At 38.8% G+C, this 13,679-nt stretch overlaps 2 protein-coding genes across 4 annotated transcripts in view; one reads left to right on the plus strand and one right to left on the minus strand.

Annotated features, from left to right (window-relative positions):
• LOC306861500 (voltage-dependent L-type calcium channel subunit alpha-1C-like) overlaps window positions 1-6,975 on the minus strand; it is a 144,073-nt gene extending 137,098 nt beyond the window's left edge. The window contains exon 1 of the mRNA XM_079403779.1: window positions 6,419-6,975. Within this exon, the coding sequence (XP_079259905.1) occupies window positions 6,419-6,545 (127 nt within the window). The 5' untranslated portion in view covers window positions 6,546-6,975. The remainder of the gene's footprint in view (window positions 1-6,418) is intronic.
• On the plus strand, window positions 186-13,022 carry dcp1b (decapping mRNA 1B). Of its 3 annotated transcripts, XM_079403768.1 has the most exons (11): window positions 186-403; window positions 1,618-1,776; window positions 1,892-1,932; window positions 2,178-2,305; window positions 6,897-7,040; window positions 8,461-8,527; window positions 9,231-9,354; window positions 9,476-9,598; window positions 9,684-10,313; window positions 10,426-10,581; window positions 12,151-13,021. In XM_079403768.1, the coding sequence occupies exons 2-11, from the start codon at window positions 1,633-1,635 to the stop codon at window positions 12,229-12,231; spliced, it is 1,638 nt and encodes a 545-aa protein (XP_079259894.1). In that variant the 5' UTR covers window positions 186-403; window positions 1,618-1,632; the 3' UTR covers window positions 12,232-13,021. The 3 variants fall into 3 exon arrangements, with proteins under 3 accessions (XP_079259894.1, XP_079259895.1, XP_079259896.1); XM_079403769.1 differs by lacking the exon at window positions 6,897-7,040 and having other exon boundaries at window positions 12,151-13,022; XM_079403770.1 differs by lacking the exons at window positions 186-403; window positions 6,897-7,040 and adding an exon at window positions 1,116-1,170 and having other exon boundaries at window positions 12,151-13,022.
• Window positions 13,023-13,679: the final 657 nt, after the last annotated feature.

Below are 13,679 nucleotides of genomic sequence, written 5' to 3' on the forward strand. Positions count from 1 at the left end.
CCTGGATGCACAAACTCTGCAGCGTCAGCTCACTTTATCACTATCAATGACTAAGATGTAAAATCTAAAGGTCTGGTGGGACTCAGGTGAGCCATGCAGCTGCAGGGGGCGGGGCTTCAGGCTCATCGGTTATCCACTCTCATCGATTACTTTTCCTGTGTGCGCTCGAGCTCAGCGATCAACTCGTGCTGTCTTCTTGTCAGCGCAAACATGGCGAGAGCGGTAGCCGATCAGGAGTTAGATAAGTGAAATAAAGCGATATATTCATGTTTTAGTAGTTTGTAGATCATTTAAATCATATATCAGGAGACCGGAACGTGAAGTAAAGTGTTTCAGTCCTGTTTTACAGAGTTGAATCTCGTTTTAAAGGAATTTTAGGATTTGTGCGGTATTTTAAGTGCAGGTAAGTTGCACTCCTGTCCGATCTATAACAGAGCAGCAGCAGCTACACAAGGCCTCAGTTATTTCATTTGTAAACTTGTGGAGGCATGAATTAATCAATTATTGGTGGCAAGCATCAGTAGTACTGTTGTTCATACTCGGTTGGGTTTTACCAAACTTCTGTTTTGTATAAGTTACCGTCCCGAAGAGTTTGTACTTCAGACATGAATGATGCCTCAAATCGAGGCGCGCTATTATTTTACTAGCCATCGATTTTACGACTTGCAATGAAAGAGGAACCCGAACCAAATCTAGGGGACATAATAAAATATAGACCTGCTGGTGGGCTCATTTTGGCAACTTGCATAGGAACACTTTGTTAAGCACACTCCATCATGGCACGGGTTGCTCACATTTGCTTTAGAATATATCGTTTATTTTATTGTCTTATTTAAACCTTATTTATTGCATTAAGTTAAGAATTTATACTCTGCATGTATCATATTCAAGTTTTTCAAATAACTTTCACAGCTCTGATTTATTTAATTAACTTAAGTATAGGCTTACCTTTATAAAATATTTAAATGTGTGCATGCATTATTGTTTTTAAAAGTTTAGTTCACCCAAAAATGAAAATTCTGTCATTAATTACTCGTCCTCATGTAGTTCCAAACCTGTAAGACCTTCGTTCATCTTCACAACCCAAATTAAGATATTTTTGATGTAATCTGAGAGCTTTCTGACCCTCCATAGACAGCAACACAACTGACAAGTTCAAGGTCCAGAAAGGTAGAGACATTGTTAAAATAGTTCATGTGACATCAGTGGATCAACTGTAATGTTATGAAGCTACAAGAATACTTTTTTGTTTTTACTTTTTCAACTTTATCTAAATTTTATGTCTACATTTACACTAGAATAAAGAATTGAGACACAACTAGGCCATTGGACATTTTTGTAGGTACAGCTTTTGGTCAGAAATGGGACATACAAGACAATGTGTATGTATGCAGAAAGAACATTTGACAAAACGTGCAGTATAGAGTTAAGTTAATGCAAGTATTTTTGCGGAGTAGTTAAAATATTCCTAGTAGACTGATGATACTGATGCATGTAAGCAATTGCTGATCAGCCTTACAGTTGTTGGAATTAAACACTTAAATCTGAATGTTTTAGTAAACCGTAATCTCGGGCATCTGCATGGTTTTATTTAATGACCATATATTTTATTAACAGAACAGGACTGGAGTCATGACTGCAAGCACAGGTGGTGTCGGGAGCTGTTTATCCATGAGTCTGTCTGCCCTAAAGAGACTCGACCCCTACATCAGCAGCATCACAGACCTGGCCAGCCAAGTAGCACTTTACACCTTCAACAACACCACTAATGAATGGGTAAACCATGATATCAACAAAATTAATAACAGTTAATGGATAGGTAGATGATTGATTATTCAAAAAATATTTGGACTTATTTTAAGTTATATATAAATGCATTTGTGTTCTGCAGGAAAAGACAAATGTGGAGGGAACTCTGTTTGTCTATAACAGGTTTGTATGTTTTCAACAGTGAAGCAACACACACATATGTCCTGAATCAGAACCCTAGAGATCTAACTCGGTTCTAAAGGTTCAAAAAATTACTTGATATTCCTCAGCCTTCTGATATAACACTGTACACTTGACTGCACTAACACTGCAAAGCACCTACTCACAGTTGTTTAGGTCCATCAGATTCATAAGCTTTAGTTTCCCACTCATGTTGTGAGTTCTAATGTCAGTTTTCTGTGCATCAGGCTTGCCTCCCCCAGGCATGGCTTCACTATCCTGAATCGTTTGAGTATGGACAACCTGACCGAACCCATCACTAAAGACTTAGATTTCCAGCTGCAGCATCCATTTCTCCTGTACAGGAACGCTCGCTGTAAGTCAAACTCAAATGCATCAGAGTAAAGCTAAAAGAGCTCATACAGCAGTATAATATTACACACAGGTAAAAGTATGCAGATTTGGTTTATTGTTCAAGTTGTTTTTCATAAAGAATCCTTACATAATGTGACAAGATGAAAGTACCTGTTAGAAACAATTTTATAACATACAGGGTTAAAAACCTCCATGTACATTGCACATTTATACATTTTGCAGATGCTTTTATCGAAAGTGACTTGCATTGCATTTATTTTATTTTTTTTACCAATTCATGCATTCCCTGTGAATCGAACCTATGGCCTAGGTGTTGCACTAGCGCCATGCTCTAATGCTTGAGCTACAGGAATGCTTACATGAGGATTTGGGATATGGACTCATCATGTATTACTCTTTGTTTGGGGAAATTTAAAATTCTGATGTTAAAGCCCACAAAGGCCCAGATATGCTTCATTTTCTGTGTTTCCCTCCAACTCATGCTTAGTTGAACAAGCAAGCCTTTGAAAGTAAACTTCACTGACCATCAGTGCAAATAGATGCACATGGATCTTTCTTTCAAAGGGCTCAGATCACTCAAACGTCCACGCACACGGCTGCACAGACACAAAAATTGGGCTGGACACGGATGGTGCATGTTGGCCAAATGTTTTGGACCCCATGTGTGTATTTGGCATGCAGTGTCAAACGGATGTTAATACCAGGTGTAAACAGCACAGGCAGTACAGGGTGAGCATCCATCGAAAAAGTGAAGAACTTAATAGCAGTAAAAGTGTGTTTGAATTGAGAGAGCTGTCAGACTGGCGTCTGTGTGTTTGTGAGATCAGAGATCCCTGGCAGGCGTGCCTGCATGAGAGGCCCAGAGCCACAGTGCCTTATATGGTGCAGAGAAGTATGTGTGTTTCTTTTCCAGTTTCCTGCCAGCATCACAGACCGACCAGCCAATCCTGATTAGATAACAAGCCTCTCTCACACGCACACATGCACAGGCTTCCAAGAAAATTCATGATAAAGAGACCTGCAAATAGAGTGCTTGCGGAAAAGCCTTAAAGGGATAGTTCACCCAAAAAAGAAAATTCTGTCATTAATTACTCGCCCACAAGTTGTTCCAAACCCGTAAGACCTCCGTTCATCTTCGGAACACAAATTAAAGGTGCCATAGGATGGAAAACTGTCTTTACCTTGGCATAGTTGAATAATAAGATTTCTGTACATGGAAATGACATACAGTGAGCCTCAAACACCACTGTTTCTTCCTTCTTATGTAAATCTCGTGAATAAAAAAGACCACTGAAAAATTGGCGAATCAGAACATAACACCCGACTGTTACGTAACAGTCGGGATCACTAATAGTTACGCCCCCAACATTTACATAAATCCACCCATGTTCTAGGCCAGCCACCAGCCGAACTATCAGAAGTTCTGCAGATATTGTGAAGAAATACGAGCGAGGACAACAGCGAAAATGGCAGATCATGGAAATAAATGTTCCAGGCTGTGCAGGGCGTGTGAAGTGCAGAGATGGTTTGGTGTCTGTATTGAAAAAGGCACAGAAAGCAAATAACGCGCTCTACTAAAATAATGCGAGCCACTAAAGGGACATGGTTAGCTCCTTGCTAGCTGTAGCCTGTTACAGTACATAAGATTTCACTTACCACATAAACAGAGTAAGTAGAGATGCCTGAGGATGATGGCGAATGATTTGTAGATCCTGAGCACCACTGATAAGCATCTGATCTTGTAAAATGTGTGGTAAGTACTGTCGCTCCATAGAATAAACCAAGTTTGTGCGATCTGAATCTCGAAACTGAAAGTAAAATGCGATCGTGCATTCCAAAGCAGTTTTAATAGTGGCTCTATGGCACCTTTAAGATATTTTTGATTGAATCTGAGAGCTCTCAGACCCTCCATAGACAGCAAGGGTCCTTACACTATCAAGGTCCAGAAACGTATCAAGGAGATCGGTAAAATAATCCATGTGACATCAGTGGTTCAACCGCAATTTTCCAAAGCTACGAGAATACTTTGTGCGCAAAAAAAACAAAAAAAAAACACTTTATTCAAATTTGCACCCTAGCGCCATTTTGGAGAATATCTGCTGGACGGAAACGACGTACACTCTTCTGTGTTAGCTGCACACCGAATGCGCTGTTGTCATTTAAATCAAAACGTAAATATACGTAGAAGACGTATCCACGTGGTGCAGCTGACACAGAGCGTACGCAGTTTCCGTCCAGTGGATATAATCCAAAATGGCACTACGCTGAAGTAGAGGAGACGAACTGTTGAATAAAGTCGTTATTTTTGTTTTCTTTGCATACAAAAGTGTTCTCATAGCTTCATAAAATTACGGTTGAACCCCTGATGTCACATGGATTATTTTACCGATCTCCTTGCTACGTTTCTGGACCTTGATCGTGTAAGGACCCTTGCTGTCTATGGAGGTTCTGAGAGTTCTCAGATTCTATCAAAAATATGTTAATTTGTGTTCCGAAGATGAACGAAGGTCTTACGGGTTTGAAACGACATGAGGGTGAGTAATTAATGACAGAACTTTCATTTTTGCGTGAACTAACCCTTTTAGTACTTCAGGCTGATTGAATGAATCATTGTAGATCTTGATGTTTCAGCCAGTCCAAAACTGATGTTTGAGCACTGCAGTGACAGTGAAAATCTGTGCTACTGCTAACTGACTGATGGGAAAATCTATCCTGGCTGCTTCCAAATATAGGTGAGAGTTTACTGGCCAACTATTTCACTGAATTATGTGCCACAGAGTGGATTTTTATTTCCGATCAAACTCGCCACTTCGATTGTAGAATGTTATGAGTGGTAGCCATAGAACTGCTCTGTGGTTGTAAAAATGTTCTAAATGGTTGTTAGTGTGTTGTTACTCGTTCTGGAGTGTTCTAGGGAAGGTGGTTACTATGGTGACCCAATAGTGTACAACACAATGTAATCTCCACAACACAATGAAATTAGCACAACACTACTGAATTAATCCTATGCGTTGTGTTGTGGCAGTTTTGTTGTGTTGTGGACTGCTGGGCCACCATAGTTTACAGTCAAAAGAGCCCACCAATAAGTCTCAATTATATAGAATTATTCAGTGATGTCATTTTGTAGCATCACCCTGGTTCCATAAACAAAAAGCCAATAGGATTTTTTAAATTAATTTAAGATTATTGCAGCTAAAAATAAACTCTGTGAGCAATAAATGCTTATGATTCTTATCAAGAAGAACATTATCAAGATAATCCTCACAAATGAACACAACATTCATAAATTTTGAAATCTAAATACAATCGCCAGAAGAAAAAAAAAAGCCTACATGTAGGCTATAAACTATACTACACCATGGTGGCGTGATTTCAAAGTCACCACATTAAGCTTCCGACAGCTCTTTCAATCTTTATTTAAAATCTGCAAGTTGGAAAGTTTGAGGTAGAATAGTTTCTAAGATGGCGAGTATAATCACAGTGAAGTTGTAAAAGTGGACTAGTAAGCAGATAAGATATTGATACAGTGTAATGTCCCCATTAGCCTTCATTTTCAGAATACTATAAAGCTTAAATCACAAGTAGAATATTACTTCTGTACTTGTTACAGAATACAACGCAAAAATGTCTTGAGACCTTATTTTAGGCATTTGACCAAATCCCATTAAAAATACCCACTGATATTGGGACGATGTAACCAGAAGTGCGTTGCCAGGTTTTGGACTGTCTCTGGTTTAATGTTAATCTAAGGAATATTTTCCTCTTATATTATCCACCAGATGAAAACTAAATCTTATAGTACAGCTCTCCTCAATAGACCACACGATTTGAGGTACTGTTCGTGTCTGTAGCACAAATAGTACAGTGCAAGAGTTACTTTGTTAATAGTTGAATACTTAGAATGGGCAATAATAATGTCTTTACAAACACCATTAATAAGGTTTCAGACAATGGGAAGTAAGACCTGCACTGTCCGTCTTAAACACATTGCTCTTCCTCATGTGCTGGATTCCGTCAGCTCCTCTCTTAAACAAACGCAGTGTTGTGATTGTGATTTGTGACTGTGTAGCAGGAGACTTTCAGAAGGACTCTTGCGTGTATACAAAGCTCTTACCTCCTGGCCGCACGAACGTGTAGCCCAGCTCTCTCTCCGACACCAGCTTCCCTTTGAACCGCACCTCAACCTCCTCCTCCAGTCGCTCGTGCTTCAGCCTGCGCCGACTGAACAGCCCCCGCAGCATCTTTTTTCTCTCACTGAGATTTGAATCCTTGGTAGATTGAAGCTTTGGTCTGTTTGAAGTCGGTCAGAAGTTCACCGTCTCCTCACTGCGGATGTGGATTCCGCTCCATTCAGTAAAACATGCAGCGAACGCTTCTGCACTCTGTCTGACACGAGCGAGGGTGTGTGGTTCGGGTCTCTGTTTTTCTTTTCTCTTTGTTGTGTTTTGCTAAGTTCAACTTCAAGAACGCTTGCAGTGTCCTCTCATCCCTCTCTATCCTTGTTCTTCTACCCCTGCTTGCTTTCTCTCACTCTCTCAGAGTTGTAATCCTCGGTTCCCAGGCAATATTTTGATTGGGGGTTTTTTTCCCAGGCGCTGACCCGCGTGGTGCTCTCTGCTCTGAGAATGAACGGTTGTGGATACAGCACCAGCCCTCTCTCTCTATCTCTCTGTGTTTTCGTTTACTCACCCTTGGTTTTGTTATCTCTCTGCTACTTCTGGAGGTGAATGGAAAAGGTACTGATTCAGCTGTCAGCACCAGGCTCTAAGTTTAGTTCATGAGGGCTCATGAGGAACCACAGTCTGAACTTATCACTGAAATCTCTATTAATTGTTCCTAATATGGTTGCTCTTTAAAATGACCAGTGACTGTTGCTACAAGCATCTGAATACTTCATCTTGGTCTTTAAAGACGTTTTGGTGTCCTGGCACAGCAGTTGGCCTCTCGTTCTGCTTGGGCACTTGGGAGTTTGAACTCTCTGGGAAAGGAATTTTGGCTTGAGCGGAGTGTGTGTATGTATGTACATGATGGCACTGTAAGTGCATGTATGATGTCAGTTTTAGTGGTCCTTTTCCACTGCTAATGGGCCTTTATCACACCTCTGCGTTCGAAAAGCGGAAGATTCAAATAGTAGCGTAAAAGAACTTCCGCTGCAGCCTCTCAATGGCTGGGCCCATAGCACGGCATTGTTGTGGATTATTTATGTAGAATTCAGCACATATACGTCTTCTAAAGACACCAATCTCAGTTTACAACAATTAATTGAGTATTATGAAACGAAGGAATGTGTCGTCACGATATCCCGATGCATATTTTGTGACTTAAACATAGGCAATTCTTCACTGTCTGATCACCATATTTCATTACATAACAGCGAGAAAACTATACAAACAACAAATCACATTAATAAGCATTAGAATTAGCCAAAGCTTAAAACATTAATTATGACTAAAGGCTGTATAGAAGGATTAAATGAAAGGTTTAGGGCAAACTTGTTGTATTAAACAATGCTCACATGTTTTCACGCGCTGACTTTGCAATCCTCTACAATTGCATCAAATTGAAGTTGTTTAAATAAAGAAATATTTCCAGCCCAGATAATTAAAACTAAGTTTGATCATCTTAATCGAGTTATTCTCTGTGATTGCGTGCAACGATTGAATATCGTTATACTGTGAACAAGAGCGGGAGGTTAATCACAATGAATATAATTAAAAAATAAACTAAATGATATTAAAAATAAAATTAAATCAGTCTGAGTATTCCTCAGTAACTTGAGCTGCATGCTCTTCATTAATCTGACTGACAACACTGGCAGCGCTGACAATGGCTTCGCTCAGATTGGCTAATGTTACACATTAAAATGAAGGACGACATGATATATGGTATGGAATCGGTATAAATACGCAGTTTTAACATTGACGTTTATTGCGTCAATGTTCAACTAAACTAAATTAGTTTAATTTTCTTCACAAAACTGGCATCTGTCCATTGACAATAAAGCAGGCACAAATTCCTTTACACTACTAATCGGAGCCGGATGTGACGACATGCAGACTGTGATGAAGACCTATTCTGATGCTGTGTTATGATCTTCATTGGTTTTGATTGAATCTTTGATATTAATATGTATGTTTGTTTTTGTTTTTTTGGCAGTGTCCATCTACGGCATCTGGTTCTATGATAAAGAAGACTGTCAGCGTATAGCGGAGCTCATGAAAAAGTAAGTTTCTCCTCCATCTGCAACTCGTACAACTTTTAATTCTGGTTCTGATTCTAGTTCCATTTAATGATTCCAGTTCCTTACTTCCCTTAATGATTCTTCTAATACTTCTAAGAGGAATCATAACTTTTTTTCTCTCTCTAGAATGTTATTAAAAATTACACAAACGAATTAATTATTAGAAATTACACAATGAATTTGAGATTTATTCAAGACTTATTCATTACAAGAGTCTACTCGTAAGATTTATCCGTTCCCGAATCGGGCTACATCATGCTACAACCTGTGAGGACCATGCAAAAGAAAAATGTTGCCTTTGTATGACTTAGCGTAGAGGTGTCCAATCCCAGGTGCACCTGAAGAGTTTAGCTACAACACGCATGCCTAGAAGTTTCTAGTTAAACAATTGGCTGGTTCAAGTGTTTTAATTAGGGCAGGAGGATGGAAAGTGGCTCTCCAGGAACAGGATTGTACACCCCTGATTTAGCAGTATCCAATCTTTTTATTTATTTGTCTTTATTTTGATTTTTGTGGAAGAGGAAACACTGAGTATTTTATTACTTTGTTCCATATGGCAGATACTCAAAAGCTGTTAACGAAACCACATGTTGGGACAATCATTTGGTTTCTGTTTAAAAAAAAAAAAAGTTTTCCAACCCTAGCTTTTACTTTCTCACACTCAATCTTTCTTTATGCTTGTCAGTTTGGCAGGGCAGGAACAGCAGTTACAGCCGCAAATGGCAATTGGCTCTGTCTCTCCGCGATCTGCAGAGCAGGGTGTGGATATAATGCAGATGCTCACAAAAGCACAAGATGACTATGACAAGGTAACACACGTCTTAATGTCTTCTTTTTGTCTTGCACAAGTATTAAGGTACTTTATATACACTAGATGTCACCAGAGCACAGTACATTTCTCCTACTTGTGTTTTCTTCCTCACTTTTTAGGGAAAACTTAGCGAGCCGAAAGAAATTGGCAGTGGTGGTGTCATCTATGGAAACCCCCATCTGATCAAACCCATTCCCCTCAAACCAGCACAGGACAAACACATTCAGGGACAAACGCAGCAGGTGTGAATACTCTACCTCAACATATTTATGAAACAGCAGACATTTAATATTTAAATATAAAAAATAATTTTTCACTCTCTCTTAGGATACAGAGATGAACACAAAACACCTCTCGGTTGCCACTTTGTTCGGTGCTCAGCCAAAACCGGACTCTGTCTCACCACAGCCCACCGCAACTGTCAGCAGGCTGGGTCCAACGTGGTCTACGGTGGCCCGCTCGCTGTCTTATGATGACCCTACTCCGGCAGGTGGCGCTGTGGTGTCCAACACCCCCATGCAGCACTGCCCAGCCATCCACAAGCTCATGTCTGGTTCACTGCTGCAGCCTTTGTCTGAATCCCCAGAGAGCCGCCTGTGTGAAAACGGGGCAGTCCAGAACCAGCCTGACCCAATACAAAAACTGCTAATGAACCCTCTTCCTGTGGCAGGGACTCCAGGAATGCTTTCCTTACCGTTAAATCAGGGAGAAAGTGGGGTGGCGCCCCAAATCCACCCTAAGGCTAAAGCCTCAGGGCCGGTCCCAGCTCAGCACTTGCTCTATGCCCCAAATAAAGCACCCCCTGCTGGAGTGGCAGGGAACGTGGTGTCGCCACATGAGCTTCTGCAGAGGCTTACATTGGTGCAGCAGGAGCAAGATCTCCACCCTCATCAGGAGCTTCTACAGCCCAGTCTGACCACCAGCAGCTCCAGTCTCAGCAAAACTAATTCTACACAGGTAAAATAAATCTTTCTCAGTTATTCTGATCTGTTGCCTTTGTTCCTCTCAGATAAGTGGTAAGTCATCCTACAGCTGTATGTATAACCTGTGATTTAATATGTGGGTGCAGGTGAGCTCACCTCAGCGTATCCCAGCGACTGTAGCCCCCACCCTTCTTCTGTCGCCCAGCGTGTTCATCCAGACTAAAACCACAAGAGCAGAACCAGTTGAAATCAGAGCACTTAGCAAGACTCAGCTACAGGCCACACTGCTCCACCTCATAAAGGTCAGAACCAAACACATGTCCATCTGTATTATTCCATTAATGATAATATAATTTAGAGATGCACCAATATTTTGACCATCAAGATTTTTGTTGGCATGAAACACAATTTTAAATTTTCAACCAAAAGAGAAAACAGGCCGTAAGGAATATAGTTTCAACGCATCATTTAATTTTAAATACAGCGGGTAAAATAAGTATTGAACACGTCACCATTTTTCTCAGTAAATATATTTCTAAAGGTGCTGTTGACATGAAAGTTTCACCAGATGTCGGTAACATACAAACACATACATACAAAGAAAACAAAACAAATACGTTCAGAAATTAAGTTATTTGTAATAAAATGGAATGACACAGGGAAAAGTATTGAACGCATGAAAAAAGGCATAGAAAGCCTGCAAAAAGTAATTAGAAAGCAATCCTGCCTCTTGTCAGTGGAAATTAATATTAGCTGGTTAAGTCCCAACACCTACCAGGATGATCAGAAATCAGAATCAGAAAGAGCTTTATTGCCAAGTGTGTTTGCACACACAAGGAATTTGTCTTGATGTTATGAGCTTCCAGTACAGAAAGTACAAACATAGTGCAGACAACATATAATTAAGGTGATTGATGAAACAAGGGTGGACAGCCAAGGAAACTCTCAGTTGGTTTCAGAGAAAGAAAATAAAGCTGCTAGAATGGCCCAACCAATCACCTGACTTGAATCCAAGAGAAAATCTATGGAAAGAACTAAAAATCAGAGCTCATAGAAGAGGCCCATGGAACGTTCAATATTTGAAGACTGGTTGTGTTTGTGTAGAAAAATGGGCCAAAATCACACACGAGCAATGAGCAACTAGTTTTTCCATACAGGAGGTGTCTTTAAGCTGTCGTTACCAAATTTAATTTACCAATTAAAGTGTTAAATAAATTTCAGTAATCGTGTTCAATACTTTTTCCCCATGTCATTCCATTTCATTACACACAACTTAATTTCTGAACTTATTTGTTTTTTCTTTGTATGTATGTATTACTTGGGTTGTTACCGACATCTGGTGAAAATTTCATGTCGACAACACCTTCAGAAATATATATACTGAGAAAAAATATATATACTTATTTTACCCGCTGTATACATACACTATATTTTTCAAAAGTTTGGGGTTGGTGAGATTTTATGTTTTTGAAAGAAGTCTCTCATGCTCACCAAGGCTGCATTTATTCAATAAAAAATATAGCAGAAAATATGATTGCAATTTTAAATAACCGTTTTCTATTTTAAAATGTTTTAAAGTAATGTGTTCCAGCGATGGAAAAGCAGAATTATTACTCCAGTCTTCAGTCACATGATCCTTCAGAAATCTTTCAAATATGCTGATTTGGTGCTTAAGAAACATCTCTTATTATCAATGTTGAAACTGATTCTTTGTTTTTTCAAGATTCTGTGATGAATAGAAAGTTTTTATTTATTTTTATAACATTATAAAAGTCTTGATTGATGCATTATTGATTAAAGTGGTAGTGTGTGTATATATAGTGTGTTTGACTGTAACTCTAATGGGTTGTTTCTGTCTTTCTGTGATACAGAACGATGCTTCATTCCTGGACACCATCTATGAAGCGTATGTCTCCCGTCTCGCTACAGACTCCAGCTTAAAACCTTTCTGAAGCACGTGTACACATACATGCAGCTGTCATGCTCTGAACCCATATTGGCATCCCATCTCAGGACTAACATGCTATTCTGAATGTAGCATCCAAGAAGTTGAGCACCTCAGCATCAGATTCACAACAGGAAAACCAGTTTGATTGCAGATTGTATGATCTTCATACAGTAAATTGAATGATCTGAATGTCATATCAGCTTTGAATTTGCCACTTGTACACAAGGGGCAATCTTAAGTATTTTAGAATTTTCTGAAAGAAGAGTTTTAATGGATTTTACGTTTATCTTTTAGACAACAGGGCAAGAAATGTGTGGTATGTTAAAATTTGAGTGGAAAGGCATACTACTTTTTGTGAAGGGATTTTTATCATTGCATATCGAAACAGACCCACAAAAGAAAGATAGAAAAACAGGACCCTAGCCTCAAATATAATAGAAATAACATGACAAGATAAGGCAAACATGTCTTGTCTTGATTTCTAGCATCTTCATATCTCAGCTGACACAGGCAGAAACTGCCCTCAATCCTTTACAAGCCAGAATAATTTTTTTATTCATTTCACACTTTAAAATAAAAATTGATTTTGTTTAAATATACAAACAAAAGTGTACATATACTATATATTCTATTTTTCTATTGTTCTGTTCTTATATCAACATGCTGGAATATTTTTTGGTTCAGTGTGGTTTTTTAGTTTTTTTTTAAAGAAGTAGCTTGTCAAACTGAAAACAAGCTGACAATTTATTTTTCTTCCATTTGTTTTTCTTATTAAAATAAACCCCCAACACCCCATGTAGTGTGTGTTATGGTTTTCTGGTTGATAATACTAATGTATGAATTGTTCAAATTAAACATGCTACACATGGATCGGTTATGGCTGAAGCCTGTTTGAAAGGTTTCAGAATCCCTTTCAAAAGTTTAGGATCGGGTATTATTATTTTTTTTTTAAAGAAATTACTACTTTTATTAATCATTAATAAGAGCTTTAATCTAAAATATAGCTGCAAGCAGCGATTACCGGGGTTCAAGCACTTAAGGTGGTCTTGGATGTATGGCTGACAGTTAAACACATCCAAAAATGGAGAATAGGCTCACAGACAAAGAACACACACACACTGAAATTAAATGATTAAACTAGTATATTAATACTCTATAAGCATATTTACACAGACATGCATGCACACACATTTTGTTGCAGAGATATATATTTGAAATAAGTGACAATACTTATTGCAAGTCTTCTCTTTTTAAGAGTTTGTCATTTTCAGGTTTTACTGTAATCATAATCTGGCATAATTGTAAAAACTGATATGTCTGTATGAACAAAATGGTCAACTTTGACTAAATGTGTTTCAAATGTTATAACAGTGATTTTATAATATCTAAGCACGAATCCATCAAACCTATGAACAGTACTGTTTAAGTTAGTTCAGTGGTTTTCAAACCTCT

Source organism: Barbus barbus (assembly GCF_936440315.1).
Source record: "Barbus barbus genome assembly, chromosome: 42".
In the NCBI taxonomy this organism is placed as follows: Eukaryota; Metazoa; Chordata; class Actinopteri; order Cypriniformes; family Cyprinidae; genus Barbus; species Barbus barbus.